Source organism: Aplidium turbinatum, chromosome 1, assembly GCF_918807975.1.
Source record: "Aplidium turbinatum chromosome 1, kaAplTurb1.1, whole genome shotgun sequence".
NCBI classification, from domain to species: Eukaryota; Metazoa; Chordata; class Ascidiacea; order Aplousobranchia; family Polyclinidae; genus Aplidium; species Aplidium turbinatum.
The window spans coordinates 46,318,881-46,336,356 of NC_137472.1; the positions used below are offsets into that span (position 1 = coordinate 46,318,881).

A 17,476-nucleotide genomic window follows, 5' to 3' on the forward strand; every position below is an offset into this window, starting at 1 on the left:
AGTTTTGTCTTCCATTAACCCACTTTTTAAAAATCTTATCAGAAAAAAGCATAGAGCTTACTGAGAGAATTATGGCATTAAAAGCAACATTAGTCTTATTCAAACGGAATCATTTTAAAAATAGTGTTTTTTATAATGGATTTTTAGGGAGCGACAGTTAGTATATTACTAGGAGCGACAGTTAGTACCGTATAATACTAGAATTTTCTTGATAGGCATATCATGCTACAGTTTCTTACACTACACTATTGTATTCAGGGAATAACTTACGGTAATACTAATCTCCAAGACCCAAGTGAAATGGAGCATGATAATACAAATCCATGGCCCTACATGGAAAAGTAGTTTAAGCTCTCTTCTTCGAAAGGCAAAAACTTATATTTTTAATGCCAGATGTGCCTTCCGGCAAAAAGATAATTTCTTGTAACGAGAAATCGCAAAGTGGCTTGAAAAGTGTGTTGTTCCGAGTGGTTTATACCGTGTGAATGTTTGGCACCTAGCAAACAAAATGAGTTTGCGCTAGAGTATGCGCTAACGCTGACGCCGCCTACTTTTTTTACAAGTTGCGTTGACGCATGCGGCGTATAGTTTTTCGAACGTTTGCGTTTGCGCTGACGGCGTCAATATTTTTTGTATGCGCGTACATCACTGATTATTACCGGTACATGTTAGCAAGGCCTCGGTATAGAAATTGGCGGTTATGGTTTATCAATCAAAGGCCTCATGTAATGAATCGTCATTAAGGTATCTCTTTCCCTACTATTTATATATACAAAACTATTGTAAGTACTTGTCTGGCTATTTAAATTGGTTTCATGCTGATTGAAAAGTGTGAAGTGGTGCATATATGATACAATTTGATTCTTCATGACTCTCACTGTTCACTCTTTCCCTGCTCTGCCATTGTTTAAGCTTCGTGTTGACTGATCTTCTTCTTTCGTTTGAGACTAGATCAAATCAAATTTCAGGGCAGGTGATGGAGAGCCAGGTGAGTGTAGCTTCGTCCAGCGTTGCTATACCATGCGTTCCATTTGGTGCCTTATAGATCGAACATTCGAGAACGACATGGTCAGCAGTTTGTTCCTCCGCGCCGCATTCGCAGGCCGGTGAGGGAGCCAAACCCCACTTGTGCATGTTGGAATGGAAGCGACCGACTCCGGTTCGGATTCTGTTGAGCTTGACCCAAGTCGGCCGAGGCAGGTCCATACCAGGGGGACGCGCCACCGGGTGAGGTATAAAACGATGTAGTTTCGTGTCGGTGGCACACCACGCTGCATTCCAATTGTCTTCCATGAAGTGTGCTGCGCTGATGGCATGATCGCTGAATGGATGTAGTAATTCAACAGCAGCTGGCACAAAGAGGTGTCTTGACTTTAATTGCCGGGGAGATTCCTGAGGTGGGATGTTGAGTTTTGCATGAAGCAAGTGGTTAGGATCCCCCGCCCGGTGAGCCAGGTGTATAAGGGCTCCCTTTCGGCGAAGCTCAGCAGGTTGGATGCCTGTGAGGATTGGTAAATACTCTGTTGGAGTTGGGCGCAGGCATCCAGTTACAGTTCGCAATGCGTCATTGATTGGGCTGTCGATGAGACGGGTGTGGGCACTGCGGCACCAGGCAGGGGCGCAGTAGGCTATTCAGCAGTGGAGTGGACCAACGCCAGGGTTGCAGTGCGCAAGGTGTCAGCACCTGCACCCCAAGTTGTGCCTGCCAAACGTCTCAGCAGGGTGACGCGAGATGTCAGCTTTTTGCGTAGTGACTGTAAATGGTAACGGTATGTGAGTGACCTGTCAAGTGTAACCCCAAGGTATGTAGGTTCTGGGCAGGGCGGCAAAATTTCGCCGTTAACGGTCACTTTCAGGTCACGTTTTGCCTCCCTGTTGTTGAGATGGAAGGCTGCCGTCACAGTTTTACTTTCGCTGAGCTTCAGTTTCCATTGGTGAAGGTATCCAGATATGGTCGTCATGTCTTGGCTCAACGTCATTTCTAATGATTGCCAGTCTTTCGCAGAGTGCAAGATGGCCAAGTCATCAGCATATGCATATTTGTCAGATGTTGTTGATGGTAGGTCATGCATAATGCATATAGACATTGAAAAGGAGGGGAGCCAAGACTGATCCCTGTGGGACTTCGTTTTTGAGTCGCCGCAGTCTACTTGGTTTTCCGCTTCCGGTGGTAAGGGTAAAACTCCTGTTGTGGATGAGTTCCATGATCATTTTGACCATGTGCCTGTCAGGGAGTAGGCGGAGTAGTTTGTAGACTAGGCCACGATGCCAAACAGTGTCATAGGCTGCTGTTAGGTCGATAAAGACAGCCCCCGCTTTCTTTTTTGCCGAGAAATTCTCCTCAATATCCTGAGTTAGTAGTGTGACTTGGTCTACAGTTGACCTCCCGTGTCGGAATCCAGCTTGTTCTTTGGGAAGCAGTGGGTCAATTATTGGTTCTACACGAGCATAGATCAGTCTCTCAAGGATCTTGAAAGGGATGCAGAGCAAGGAGATGGGGCGATAGCTCTTTGCATCGTCTAGTGGTTTGTTTGGCTTAGGGATCGCGACGACCAGAGATCTTCTCCATACTTTAGGAATCTTGAGGCGGCGCAGGCAGGACGACAGGAAATCGCATAACCACAACTTTAGAACATAACCAGCGTGCATGATAAGGTCTGGACATATCCTATCTGGACCAGGGGCCTTACCAGGTTTTAGGTGCTTGAGGGCAGCATTAAATTCGCTCCGTGAGAAGGAGCTAGAAATGCTCTCCTGGTCGGTGTGTTGATCTTCCATAGCTTTTTCACTTCTTTGGTAACAAACCGATCGGAGGTACGATCACACGGCTTATATATCCCATTTTTTATTACCTGCAATGCGATCTTATTAGCAGGAATGGGACATTGTCGGGGTGATTGTCTTGATCGTCCTGTAAGGTTATTGAGTGTGCTCCACGCTGTACGGCTTGAGTGTGAGAGATCGATAGATTGGATAGTCTCTGTCCAGCGTTCTTTTCTTTTTGCATCGAGTCTTTCCAGAAGAGCATTGGCGGCTGAGGGTGTTGTTTGACCATCTGAAGAGCTAACAAAAGATTGGTAGAGGCGCTCGCACTCTGCATCCCAGCATGGAGTGTAGTTACTTTTACGACCTCGCGGGATGGCTTGTTTGGCACATGTTAAGATGGTGTTGCAAAAGTCCTGGTAGGCCTCGTCCACATTGTGACAGTTAGGTGGAGGTAACTCATTTGTGAACTTGCTGGTAAGGAGGCTAAAGCGATTCCAGTCGGCTTTACGGAAGTTCCACCGCTTGACTGGTTCACTCGGAATTGGTGTCTTGAGCGGTATTGCGGTAATGAGAGAAGGTCGGTGTTGGGACCGAGGGAACTTCTGTAGCACACGTCTGTCCGGAAGCTGATTGTTGTTGCCAGTGCTAGCAAAGGCCATGTCTGGGTTTGTTCCAGTGCCCCATCGCCCGGATGTAAAGCTGGCTTTGTCTTTGGGGTTGTACAGTGGGGCATAGTTGTTATTTGATGCCCAGTTAGCCAGACATGCACCAGAAGGGCTGGTGATGCGGTATCCCCAGTCGACGTGCTGGCAATTAAAATCGCCAGCATGGAGGCAGGGGTGGGGGTACACTGGGATAGCCGTCGGAGTGAATGGCGAGGGAGGTGGCTTGTAGATGTTTACGATTTTGTAGCCGTTGACGTCCACACTTAGCCATTCAATCTCTGAGTCTGAAGGGGATTGTTCAACCAGTCTCCAGTTCAGCTTCTCGTGGACAAATGTGGCTAAGCCGTGTGTCCTGCTTAGGATTGACCCAGCTAGTGAGTAATTTGGGATCACTAGCCTATCTGCGCTGTGGCAGTGGGTCTCCTGGAGGATGATGATAAGGGCCTTTTGTCGTTGAGCTATTCTTTGTACGACGTCGATTTTAGCAGTCGTAAGGCCTTCAACGTTAAGCTGTAGGATGTTGGGACTTCTGGCTGCTTTCTTCAAACTCTGGGGCCGAGGGTTTATCCTTTTACCACCCCAGAGACGCTCTGATGTGTCTCTGTTTGTTGTCATTAGCCTGTTTTGTGCAGTTACCGGGACTCACCACGAGGAGGTTGACAACATGAGTCCCAATTGACTGATAGTGATAACATTTAAACTTTTTTTCTAGTTTCAGAATTTGCGTGCGATAGTTTTTGTTTAAAAGGTAAATTTCATTTATGCAAAGCATGTTTAGTTGATTAAGGCAACTTAATCTCTTTCGCGCCCAGCGATTTTGCACGGTTTGACCGCAAAACCCAGGCATTTTTGCTATTTTTTCTCTAACTTTAACGAGTTGACACGCGTGACACCGATTGTGTATTTTGGAATGGAATATTTTATAGGAAAGATAATTTTAAGTTCTGACTATAAATGTTAGAAGCTACTTTCCTAATACAACATATTTGAACTTTGAAGATGCAGTATTTTCAAAATGTGTATATACTTTTTTAACTTTTTTTTTTGTTAAAAATTTTGTGAAAATAAAGCATTTTACAAAAAAAATACTCCCACCTTTTCTGTAGAACCTAAAAAGATTTTTTTTCTTCAGTGGACTTCCTAATGATATGAAGTGTCCAGAAAAAATCAAACATGCCTTGTTCCTTTAGTACATACTTTTTTTTTAACTGTCGGCTAAAGTAACCACACTTTGTCAAATTTGAGCAATTTTTTTTTTTTAAAAAAACACGAGAATATCAATAAAATAAGCATTTTGCAAGGGACCAGTAAATTTATAGATATTCTGCTACAAACACAAAGTTTTATATCACATATCAAATAGCATCATTTTAAAATGATGCTGGGCGTTTTGCGTTAAACCTCAAATCATTTTAAAATGATGCTGGGCGTTTCGCATTAAACTGCAAATCAGTTTAAAATGATGCTGGGCACGAAAGAGTTAACTTTTAGATATCAATGCATAAACAGTGAATGTTTGATCTCAACTATCATAATGCTGTAATTGGTTTTGAACTCACATATGGTACCGGTACATTAAATCTAGTGCTTTCATAGATCTTGGAAAGTATGAATACAACTTTTGCTGGAAGAAAGTATGAATGCTTATACTCTAATTTTAGATAGGTTACCGTAAAACAGCACAACTTTGTCTAATATTGTGAGTTAAAGTCTGACCACAAGGATCTGCTACTATTCGGTGAGTCCGATTCGGTGAGTTCCTAACCTCTATCTCCTAACCCTAAAATGGCAATGATAATTAGGCTACGGTACCCAATAATTAAAAAAAAAATTGAAAAAATTACTGAATAGGGATCGGACTCACCGAAACGGGCCATTCCGGACCACAATAGGGTCTTCATGTTTTATTGGATTTACCTAATGGATAATATTGTTAAATGTACTGATTTCATAGTACAGTGTACTGATTTATCATTTTTCAGGAAAATTTAATAGGTATGCTACGGTAATTGTGTTGACTTTGTATCATGAAAAACTTTATTATATAAATGTTATTCAAAATAGTGCCCAAAAATGTGAAAATTTATTTGAAACGTTTTTAATGTTGCTAAATTGCAGATCCAATGTGTTAGCTTGCACAGGGTTATAGAGCAATAAAATATTCTGAAATTCTTTCCAGCACTAGCAAAATGACTTCTTTATATAACATCATGATCAAGTGGAGTGGAAAATCATATACAATTGAAAATGTAGACCCATCATCAACATTAAAAGATTTGAAATTGTTAATCACGGACAAGATCAATGTGCAGCCGCATCGTCAAAAGCTACTCAACTTGAAATTTAAAGGTACGGTATGCTACTTTTAACACATGTCTTTTATTGATTTTTTATGGTCATTTACAAGGACAAGACTGCTGGTACGGCAGTACGCTACTCTGTTTACAATATTATATTCTAACAACTAACCAGTAAGAAAATATGTTTGTTTGCTTTGCTGAGCTTCTGACGTAAATGGTGTGATATTTTTTTATTTTTCTTGCCGCTTGAAAGAAGGCAGAGATCCTAACATGCTACTGTTTAAACGCTTTCTGAGCAATTGTAACATTTATGTTTATGAAGTAAAAAGTTGGATACTTTGCAGGTACAGTAATTATCTAGAAGTTACAAACGATCTCAAAAACTATCAACAGAAAAGCACGCACAACACGAACACTGATTAACTTCTTCACCTCAATTTTAAGAACCTATGCTGTTTATTTTTGTTGTTTTTAACAGATGTCCTCAGTAACTTATTGAGTATGAAGGTGGTTTAACCAGCTATGATGCTACTAACTACTTTTTTTAGCACTGTGGTTGTTTGTAACATTGTGTAAGTTGCAATTGGTAAATGAGATGAGAAGTTAATGAAGTAAAGCTAGCAAATTGAGCATGCTAATGATTTATTTAGGTCAAGCACAAGGGACAGATGACAGTTTCCTTTTGACTGATTCCAATTTAAAACCCAACATGAAAATTATGGTTATGGGGACAACAGAAAAAGAGTTGGTGAGAACACTTTTTTTTAATTGTATTTTTTGGCAAGCCTTGTAGTCGTTAACAATTTTAATGCAAATACTATCTGCTAGTGCTTACAAGAACAGATTGTTAATATTTTCTTTAGTGCATGGTAACCTTACCATTTGGTGATCTTAAAAGCGCATTGATAAGTTATATTTTAGTTAGCTTACTCTAAAAAAATTGTAACTCATTGTTGGAAATCTGAAAATTATAGTATATTATTATTAGTATTACAGTATATATGAGAATGTTTGCAGAGAACGAATCAGTACTGATGTTAACATCTCATCTATTAATATTATTATCACTACCTCTGTGAATTAACATAGACAATTAGACATTTGCATTGATCATGTATGTATTGGCACTTAAGCTAGTTCAACTGTACAGGAAAATAAATTCTCTTTACCTCAGATTTCAAAGTTACAGTGTTTGGTGTATTTTGGAATTCAACAAACGGTGAGACAGTTAGATACCGCAATTGCAATCTCACTATCTCTATATATACATCTGTCCTGTGAAGCTTGCTTACTCAGTACTCACTCTGGAATTGTTAAGAACATAAAATCAAGTGATACTGGGATATGTTTCTATATGATGAGTATGGTCCACTCTCTTGTGTAGTAGTGTGTAGCTTTCATCTTGAAAATTATTGTTTACTACAGGAACAAGTTTTAGAACCCCCAGCGGATGTTGGAGAAGTTATTAACGATTTTGATATTGCTGATGATGTTGAAATAAAGTTGGAAAATAGGTATTTAAGCAGGTTGCTTCTTCAATATGGCTGTCATTGTTTTTGAAATTAGTCACATGTAGTCGTAGAGTCATAGAAATTTTATTTTTATAAAAAATGATTACCACAGTAAACTACTATTTTAAATTACCGCATCTTCCTACTGTGTTAAGTTGAAATACACACTTTTCTGTTTTATAAGAAAAATATACTACTTGATATAGAGCTCTATGCCTTTATTCATCTTGACTCTTGAGTAATTGCTATGCAACATTGTCAGGATTAAACATATATATAGCAACATTTTAGCACAATATCCCCCGATCTGATAGTATGTATCCAATTAATTAGTCATGCAATTCGCATTTTCTGAACTTCTTTTTAATGTGAATGTTGAATACGCTCTTAACTACCACAATGGCAAGTTTATAACAAAAGTTTAAACTTATTATAATTTATATTACAGAGAGGAACATTTAGCCAAAATTGAGAAACGAATTGAAATCTATAAAGTTAAGGAATTGAATGAACCTCGTCCAGGAAAGAAATTATTGGTGCTAGATGTAGACTACACTTTGTTCGACCATCGGTCAAACGCAGAAAAGGCTTCTGAACTAATGAGACCATTTTTACATGAATTTCTTGCCAGTGCTTATATCAATTATGATATAGTTATTTGGTGTAAGTGCTAAGTATGGATTGTATGGAAATTATTTCATTACACATTCACAGCGGTGGGCATCCGCTACTTTGAAAGTAGTGCGCTACCGCTACAATGCCGGTATGCTGAAAGAGCGGTTCTACCACAACGACCGGTTGATGAAAAGTAACACGCTCCCGCTTCTCGGACAAAAAGTATGGGAGCAAGTCTTTTAGGCGCAGACAGTTAGGCGCCGGTCAAATAGGCACGCACACTGTGGCGTCTGGATATTTAGGTGCGGAGCACTGTGGCGCCCGTTCATTTAGGTGCTATTTCTAATAAAGTCTGCAGATTGTATCAGCGTGGCAGGTAGGATAATTCTTTTCACACAAAATGTTACATTGAACAGAAAAATATACTGTATTTGAATGCGTGTGTTCGGCATTTATTTGTTGTTAGTCCAGGTTTGCGTAGGCGAAAGCTTTATCAATAAATTATTCAAGTTTCCGAACATGACTGAGTTCACTTTTAGTGAGTCAAATAATAACTACACTAAGCATCAGTCAAAAATATACCGTAGCCTATATTCAAGCGGGTGGTAGGCTTGAGTGAAAAGTAACTTAGTTTTTCGTCAAAACCCCGACTAGGTGTAATAACGAGCAAAGTCGCACCATTATGCTTGCAACTTGTAGCTATAGGGTTCATATGCCCGATAGAAATGTATTCATGTTGTAGAGCGTTGTCTCATACGAACTCGCCGCACGACCAATCTATCCCGAGTAGCAGTAATTGCGAAAGATAACAGATTAAGTAAGGTTCCATCTGGCTGCAACCTGTGTTCAGGAATTCAGGATGCATAGCAAATGTCCTGTGGAGATGCGTTAATATCAAAAGTAGTAGAGCGTTGTCTCGCACCTCATCTCCACACGCGCATTAACAAAACAACATATTTTTCTGTTCAATATAACATTTTTTGTGAAAAGCATTGCCCTACCTGTCAAGCTGATACAATCTGCAGACTTTACTAGGAATGGCACCTAAATAAACGGGCGCCACAGTGCTCCGCACCTAAATATCCAGACGCCACAGTGTGCGCGCCTATTTGACCGGCGCCTAACTGTCTGCGCCTAAAAGACGTGGACCCAAAAGTATTAACTGACACTGGAAAGCTATATTCAAGTATAAATACCTTGTAAAGTAAAAATGACCTTGAAAACAAGTGATATTGCCTTTCAGCACCACATTGGTTTTGCATTGCTACTTCAACGTTGTTATTGAAAACAAGTTCTTGTTGAAATTTTATTTTTATGCTCCGAGATGTTTCCATTAAAAACTTCTAAAAACTATTCATTTTTTCCACTGTAAATTGGAAAGTACCGGAAGTTCGACTTCCGCTACTTTCCAATTGCAGCTAAGTGCAGCTAAATCCAGGGTTTCCCGAGATAGCTCTTCAGTCATTCATTGGGAAGCTTCATTGTGTTTAACTGATTGCATGTGAATTAACAGCAACTCTTCAAAACAACCCGATTTTTTTTATCCGGAAAGCATAGCAAAATTTCTTTCCCAAACCATGTGGGAGTTATATGGTGTTGCCTGTTGGTTTAAATTAATTTTATTGCTCTTAACATGTATAGTCAAGTGAGGTAAAAAAATAGTGGGGTTATTGGGGTAAAAAAAAACACTTATCATCTCACATCTAACATGAGTAGATATTCACTCAACTTTTTAGTGTCTGTTTACGTGTTCTCTGGTGATTACTTTGAGGGGTAGAAGAAAAAGATTGGATTTGACAAAAAAGAGATATGTTAAATAGAGTAAATACGGCCAGCGAAGGGTGCAAAAAAGGCTAGGAGGAGTGTATTAATGGTTTTTGCTAAATTTTAGTGATAGGTAGTATGAATGTTTTAATGTTATATTGTGAGGCTACTAGATGCAACAAACACTGGGGCCTCCAAATGTTTGTGTAAATTATTATTGAGGTGTTTTTTTACCCCAATAAAATTCGTTGATTTGGAATAAAAAAAACAGTGCATTCTATGGAATGTTTTGACTTTGTATTGGTGTTATGTCAACTGCCAAGCAGTATATCACCAAAAAATACAAAAACAAACTTCTACTAGATGCATCAGTGCCAATGTATGCATGTGTTATGCACAATCAATTGATGTTTGTTGGAATTGGGGGTCCGAGGTTAAGGTTAGTGTTGCGGGTTAGTTGATCAATAGCGCAGATTGAGGGTCCACGTCTTTTAGGCGCTGACAGTTAGGCGCTGGTCTAATAGGCGCGCACACTGTGGCGTCTGGATATTTAGGTGCGGAGCACTGTGGCGCCCGTTCATTTAGGTGCTATTCCTAGTAAAGTCTGTAGATTGTATCAGCTTGGCAGGTAGGGGCGTAGGGCAATGCTTTTCACACAAAATATTATATTGAACAGGAAAATATATTGTTTTGTTAATGCGTGTGCGTTGTTGGTCATGGCTTCAGTGAGTGAAGTTGCCTAAAATGGCAATGCCTTTTCACACAAAATGTTATATTACACAGAAAAATATATGGGTGAAGCTGCTTGAACCGGAAATGCTTTTCACACAAAATGTTATATTGAACAGAAAAATATGTTATGGCTTCCGTGAGTGAAGCTGCTTAAACCGGCAATGATTTTCACATAAAATGTTATATTGAACAGAAAAATATGTTGTTTTTTTTAATGCGCGTGTTCAGCATTTATTTGTTGTTAGTCCAGGTTTGCGCCGGCGAAAGCTTTATCAATAAATTATTCAAGTTTCCGAAAATGTATGAGATTGAGTTCACTTTTAGTTAGGTCAAATAATAACTAAACATCAGTAAAAAATGTACCGTAGGCTGTACTCAAGCGGGCGGTAGGCTTGAGTGAAGAGTAACTTAGTTTTCCGTCAAAACCCGGACTAGGTTTAATAACGAGCGAAGTCTCACCATTATGCTTGCAACTTGTAGCCAAGGTGTAGCCTATATGCCCGGTAGAAATGTATTCATGTGAACAGTAGTAGAGCGTCTTACGCGTTCTCGTCACATGGCCAATCCATCCCGAACAGAAGTAATTTATATTTAATCTAAATTACCAGACATTTTTCACACAAATCTGTTGTATTTACGCGGTAAAAACATGTCATGTGATCGACGTAGACGCACAATCTTGACATCAAATGAAAGCATACATCTTCAGCTATCCGAAGATGCAAAGCTTTGCAATAAAATTTAAAACATTCTATGTACAACTAGCAACTTTCCAAAAGGTATTTTTTCTAATTTTTTAAAAAATTAAAAATTGGCAGAAAAGTGTACTTCATTATAATTTTTACTACCCAAGCATGATACAATAATATGAAAATATATATATGTAGTTTAATCGAATGCCAAAACAATTCTGCACATGAGAAAAAATTTACTTCGTTTCTGCGCGCAATGCTTTAGGAAGTACAGCAGAATGATAATGGAGAAATTTGGAAAATTTTAAGCAAAAAGTTTACGTAATTTAGCCTACAGTCTTTTTGATCAAGAAATTCCAAAGTAAGGGGTTGCCTAGCCAGTTTTGACTGCCAATTTCAATGAGTGAAAGAAAAAAAATCCACTGTGTCCCCATCTTTAAGAAGTCCTCATCTGATAACTGCACCGCCAAAATATTTTTTTTTTAATTAGCCAAAAAAGGACAGGCAAAGAGTATGGATCTACCATCATTTACATCTTTTTTGCTTGAAATAGGCTACCTTTTAACCTTGGACGTAGGGATACTTCCTTGGTCATCATGGCAAAAATCCCAAGACGTGTGTATACGTCCGTGGTCGCGAAAGAGTTAACTAAAAATGAACTCAATAATGTTCGGAAGCTTCAATAATAATTTATTGATAAAGCTTTCACCAAAGCAAACCTGGACTAACAACAAATAAAACAATAATAAATCAATAAAACAACAATATATTTTTCTGTTCAATGTAACATTTTGTGTGAAAAACATTGCCGGTTTTAGCAGCTTCACTCACTGAAGCCATGATATAATTTTCTGGCAAGCTGCCAAGCTAATACAATCTACAGACTTTACTAGGAATAGCACCTAAATGACCGGGCGCCACAGTGCTCAGCACCTAAATATCCAGACGCCACAGTGTGCGCGCCTATTAGACCAGCGCCTAACTGTCAGCGCCTAAAAGACTTGCTCCCCAGATTGAGAGTACAGAGTGATCCATCGATCGATAGTGCACAACACACATACAATCATACACACACAAACTGTTGTTTTATTTCCTGTCTGTTGTTTTTTAGTTGTATGTTTATTCACAAACTGCTGGTTGATTTTTTAGGATTCACGATCCGGGAAATTTAATCGCCCACTCGCATGTTCAAACTAGAGCTGCAGATAAAATTAAGGATGGCGTGCATAAGTATACTAGACACAATTTTTTGTCTTGCTGCTGTTTTTATTACAGAAATGAGACTTTGCGATTTCACAATGTGTATTTTTATAAAAAGTGCATACAAAAATTGTGGGCAAAATCGTTTACATCATCATCATGACCCATCCGGTCAGTTTCAACTATGGGCTCAGCATCTCTCACAGTCCTTGATATATGAGTTACACAAAGCTTCTTTCCTCTGGTGGAGAATCATTTACACTACATATGAAGTCAATAGCAAAACATATGAAATCAATATTATAATAATAAAGAAGAAGAAGCTATTAATATCAGGTGTTTTTTTTTACCCCAAACCTGGGGTAAAAAAAAATTCAGGTATTTTGTGCATAATTTTCAAACCAGTTAATGGATTTAAAAAAATTCATCGGGGGATGATAGACATTCATGATCTGTATATTGTGACCAACTTTAGTGGTCATACTTGATAAGCTAAAAAATCTAGGACAACCTTTCTGAAAAAATTTTTTTTTTACCCCACTTGACTATAATGCCTTTTCACAGATTTGGTAACTTCTTAAGCATTACGTCTGAGCTCACACAAGGCTATCAAAGTGCCACTGAGGCCGGGTTAGTTGCTGTTATTTTTTCGTATTCATTTCAATAGAGCGTTGAAGGCAATCGTAAAGTTATGAGGACGTCATTGATTTAACGATTGTTTTCTTGAATATTCCAGCTGCAACCAGTATGAAGTGGATTGAAGTTAAAATGAAGGAACTTGGCGTCACAACGAATCCCAATTACAAAATTGCATTTTTCATGGATCATGGTGCGATGATAACTGTTCACGCCCCCACCTATGGCTTAGTAGACGTGAGATTTTTTTAAAACAAAGTTTTGTAATAGAAACATGGTTTGTACGCGTAGATAAGGTTAATTTTAAATTGAAGTTGTATAAGCGATGATGATGATAAACACAATTCATGATGACAAGCGGTGGGCTATGATATGAAACCTATCAATGCTTTTAAATCGTTAATAAAATTCATTTACAGTTGATTTTAAATTAAATTACTATTAAGTCCCTGCTGTTTACGATTGTATTGTGGTGCAGACCAAACCGTTGAAGGTCATATGGGGAAAATATCCAGATCTTTACTCGGCGGAAAACACTATAATGTTCGACGACTTGAGGAGAAACTTCTTAATGAACCCGCAATCAGGTTTGAAAGTAAGTAGCCTACCAGATGATGTAGCAGTAGCTTGCTCTTATTATAAAAAAAATCGGTTTTTGTTTTACTAATACTACCAATTCCTGTTCGCTGGTTTAGCTCGCTTTTGAGTAAACGTGGACTTGATATCCTGTAAACAGTGGTCCTTAGTTTTAACGCCTAATAGCCCTGAGTAATTTTTTGTCAATCTGGATACCCCTTTTAGACATAGTTTAATGACAAAAAAATTGTAAAAAACCTAACGCAACTGGTCAAGAAATCTCCTTAAAACGTTTGTCTTTCATTTTTAAATTTGCACACTTGTACTTTGTACCAAGATCCGACAATATCCTGACGCAAGAATTTGAAAAGTTTTGATCTTTTGCAGGGAGTGTCCTAGTTTAAGTTAGGAATCTGAAGTAAGTGTAGTTTTTTTATCTGAACATACCAAACCTATTCAATACCTTTAATAATACTCAAACTGATATAATTTTAATGTGAGTGGTCTGATGTTTGGTTGCTTCTTATCACTGTTGAATACACCCAACATCTGGTCTCAATGCCCCTTGGAAGTTTAAGGCAAACTTTAAGATTCCCTGCTGTACAGTAATTACCAATATCCTTATTAAATGTACACTTGATATTGTTCCTACATTTGCTTTTAGCCTTTTGTCTTCCATTGCTTGGCGGCTGAAGATTTTCATTAAATTTATGAGAAGGTAAAGATTAGGAAGCCAATGTTCGTGTCATTGTTCACCTTCAGTCCTTCAAGCACACGATGAAGTGTCTTGCCAAGACAGAGCAGCGTCGACTACCGTCGATCCGATATTATTTCGAACATCATCCACCTTCACGCTATACAATGACGAATAGAAAAGGAACCTGCAATGACAACTACAGTATATTGCCTATGCATAATAACAGCCGTCGTCTGACTGGTGTGAACTTCCTTACAGATTAAGCCGTTCAAGAACGCCCACATAAACCGAGATACGGACAAAGAATTATTAGGGTTAAGCAAGTATTTGCACGACATCGCCGAACTTGATACTTTTACGAATCTCAACCATAAGCACTGGACCAAGTAAGTTTTTGTCTCATTTGAATCCACATTTCTATAGAATATAGAAGTGCGCTTTTGCAAGTTGTGTCAGCAACGAGCCATGTTTTGTTCAACCCCCCAGTGAAATGAGATCCAGGTTAAACGGTTTGTGACGAAACAGTTGAGTTAAGAACCGAGTTAGCAGCGTCATTAAGTGTGAAATTGTCGAAAGCAAGACAATAGTAAATTGTGACGCTTTGTACGTAAACTCAAGCAAATGTTAATATCAAGTAGTGTTGTTGGTTTGACACCTGTCAGAAGATATTTCATTTTCTTGAGCAGAAACTGTAGGCCTGTGTTTGTTGTTTCAGATATTGAGCGATCGTCTGGGGCTTGCGACCTTGCCTGAGTCAAAGCGATGAGATGAGGGAAAGCAGTTGGCAGTCATTTTTGTATTTGCTTGTCCATTTTTAGTTTCATTTTTATGACTTTGTGTGATTGATAAATGTAGCAAAATAAAAATTTTGTAAAGTCGTTTTTACTTTATTAGTTTCTAAGCATGACGATAAGTGGGCAAACGGTAAAAAAGTTGAAAGTTTTGCTCTTTTGTCTAACAATAGATAAACCTGAACTAGAGGCCCGTAGTTCACGATTTGGCCGAACATTGATCAAATTGTGGATGGATATGCCCCATTGCCCCTGGAGTAAATTGGCTTGTAAATTCCAAAACCATTTGTACAATAGTGATCAAATCACCGTATTCCTCTATTGTCATGTGACTGCTTGAAATTTATGATTCCGATACAGAACTACCAGCCCAGGCAGCAAAATCCGTTATTTTTGCATTGATTCAACGTCTGCAGGGGTTGAATCCATGTAAACCTCACGGATTTTGCTGCCTGGAAGACAATTGGGGAATCGTAGGCGAACACTGTTTCATCTTGTTATTGATATGTTCAAGTAAAAGTGATCTCTATATAGTACAAGCAGGCAACTCTTGTTTATTTACTGATTTTATTCGCTTGGTTGCCATAGATCCTAATAACATTTAAATCTGCCATTCTAACATCGAGAAGCCAGAACGGAGGTTTAAGAGACATCAGAAGTACTTTATTGCTCATAGTCATTTATGTTATTTTATGACATAAATTTATAAGTTATCGTGTTGAAAAATAAAGTGATGGTGCACAAGCTTAGTTACTATAAGGCAGTCCTAGAATTCTGTTTTGCTGAGCCTTGTTTACTTACTCACTTTTGAAATTTTTAAATTGTCATTTGAACTCCGTTCCTCGTTTGGTTTTTTGAGATAGGCAAATGTTAGATTACCGCTTGCTGTTTGTGTGTCACTGCTGTGTTAAACGCGGAGGAGATTTCCACTAAATGTGTTAACTTGTTCCAGCTATATTGTAAGCTATACCGTACGAGAAATTATTCTTTTTTTTAAATTTATACGCTCTGGTCTTGCAAAACCCATCTTTTTACATAGGCCCTAGGCCTACAATCAACGACTGCGGCCATAGCCCTATTACAAAAGAGACATGTTTTACTAGCTGGAGAAACGCGCATAAAAGCTGAAACTAGACTACATCGATTTCACAGTCCAATCACTCTGTTGTGTGTTCAATTAGAAATAAGATTGAAAAAATAGATATTACCACATCGTCTGTGTGCCACGTGATGTTTGAACATCAAGTTTCGATCTCACAGGTGTTTCATTTTATCATGAAAAACAGCTGTGACGTGAACCAGCTTACATGAGCGCAGAACTACGAACCAACTTGAAATATTTTGCTCGGCATAGACATTGACAATATGTCTATTAGACAATTTCCAGCAGAAACACTCAGATTATCGTAGAGTGTGTAGCATAAGCATGACACGTTGACACAGTGCCGCAACTTTCAGGATCGGGAATTGTTGAAAGTGTTGCGACTGTGCCAAGTTCTTTAACTTGACTTGTTTCTTCCTCAAGTACATTTTACGTTCTGTAACGATCCAGAAACTTCCATGGCAGAACTTGCTCATCATCACCATGTAGCAGCAAGAGCCACTGCGCATGCTGGATATCCTCTAGCAGTGCTACATCATCATCATCGGCCGGTATATCTTCCGACTGGTCATCATTATCCGGCCACCTGTCATCCTCCCATCAACGTCATGTAATCATTACATCAAATGAGTTTCCTTTTTTTAGAACTATTGAACGAAATCAATTCACATCTGTTCCCTTGATGTTCACAATTGTTCTGATTCACAATTGATCAATTCACATCTGTTCTGATGAACTTCAAAAGTATTACTAAAACAACAATATGTCGAAGGAGTTTGGAGTCAGCTGGCTAAATTAGATAGGATTTTTATCAGGTAGTCAAATAATCTTAGTTAAGTTAATTATCCAATAAAACATCAACCGCCCCGATAGCTCGATTGGTTAGCGCGTCACTTCTGGAACGAAGAAGCTTCAAGATCAAACGGCGCTAGTTCGACTCTTGGGGTGTGCGCTTGAGCAACGCACGTTAAGGACTGCTCCATTCAGCGGCATCTAATGGATGGAATAGTTCCCCGGCAACAAAACTTCAACAATCGGAAACTTCACTCTGTCATTCTCTGTGACCGGGCCTGCGTCAGTGATTCAAAGCCTCTACAAGTATGCGAAACTGCCAGGATTAAGCTCTGCAAGAAGCTTTCCCAGTCCGAGGATAAAGATTCAATCATATGTAGCCTACGTAGAATATACATTTTCACACTGAGACCTTTGTTATGTAAGCCAAACCTATTGTTTTCGAGGTGATGATCAGAAATAAAAACAAATGAACGTGTTGGTTTTGAATATTTATCTTCGAACTGACAAAGCCTCTTAACAACTTTATAGGTTATTCCTTATGGTTTCGCATAGCCTACTTGTAGAGGATTTTGACGCAGGGCCGGTTACCGAGATTGGCAGAGTAAAGTTTTTCCGTTCTTTTTACCAGGGAAAT

At 38.8% G+C, this 17,476-nt stretch overlaps 1 protein-coding gene across 2 annotated transcripts; it reads left to right on the top strand.

Moving 5' to 3' along the window:
* The first annotated feature begins 656 nt into the window (after positions 1 to 656).
* On the top strand, positions 657 to 16,289 carry LOC145770390 (ubiquitin-like domain-containing CTD phosphatase 1). Of its 2 annotated transcripts, none has more exons than XM_082582027.1 (9): positions 657 to 744; positions 5,611 to 5,780; positions 6,382 to 6,479; positions 7,157 to 7,245; positions 7,691 to 7,905; positions 12,982 to 13,118; positions 13,360 to 13,476; positions 14,413 to 14,540; positions 14,870 to 16,289. In XM_082582027.1, the coding sequence occupies exons 1-9, from the start codon at positions 701 to 703 to the stop codon at positions 14,874 to 14,876; spliced, it is 1,005 nt and encodes a 334-aa protein (XP_082438153.1). In that variant the 5' UTR covers positions 657 to 700; the 3' UTR covers positions 14,877 to 16,289. The 2 variants fall into 2 exon arrangements, with proteins under 2 accessions (XP_082438153.1, XP_082438161.1); XM_082582035.1 differs by lacking the exon at positions 657 to 744 and adding an exon at positions 4,150 to 4,179.
* The last annotated feature ends 1,187 nt before the right edge of the window (positions 16,290 to 17,476 follow it).

Coding starts and splice junctions, on each gene's coding strand:
- LOC145770390 (XM_082582027.1), top strand. CDS start 701: ATGGTTTATCAATCAAAGGCCTCATGTAATGAATCGTCATTAAG. Junction 13,119..13,359: donor CCACCTATGGCTTAGTAGAC/GTGAGATTTTTT, acceptor ATTGTGGTGCAG/ACCAAACCGTTGAAGGTCAT. Junction 13,477..14,412: donor ACCCGCAATCAGGTTTGAAA/GTAAGTAGCCTA, acceptor ACTTCCTTACAG/ATTAAGCCGTTCAAGAACGC.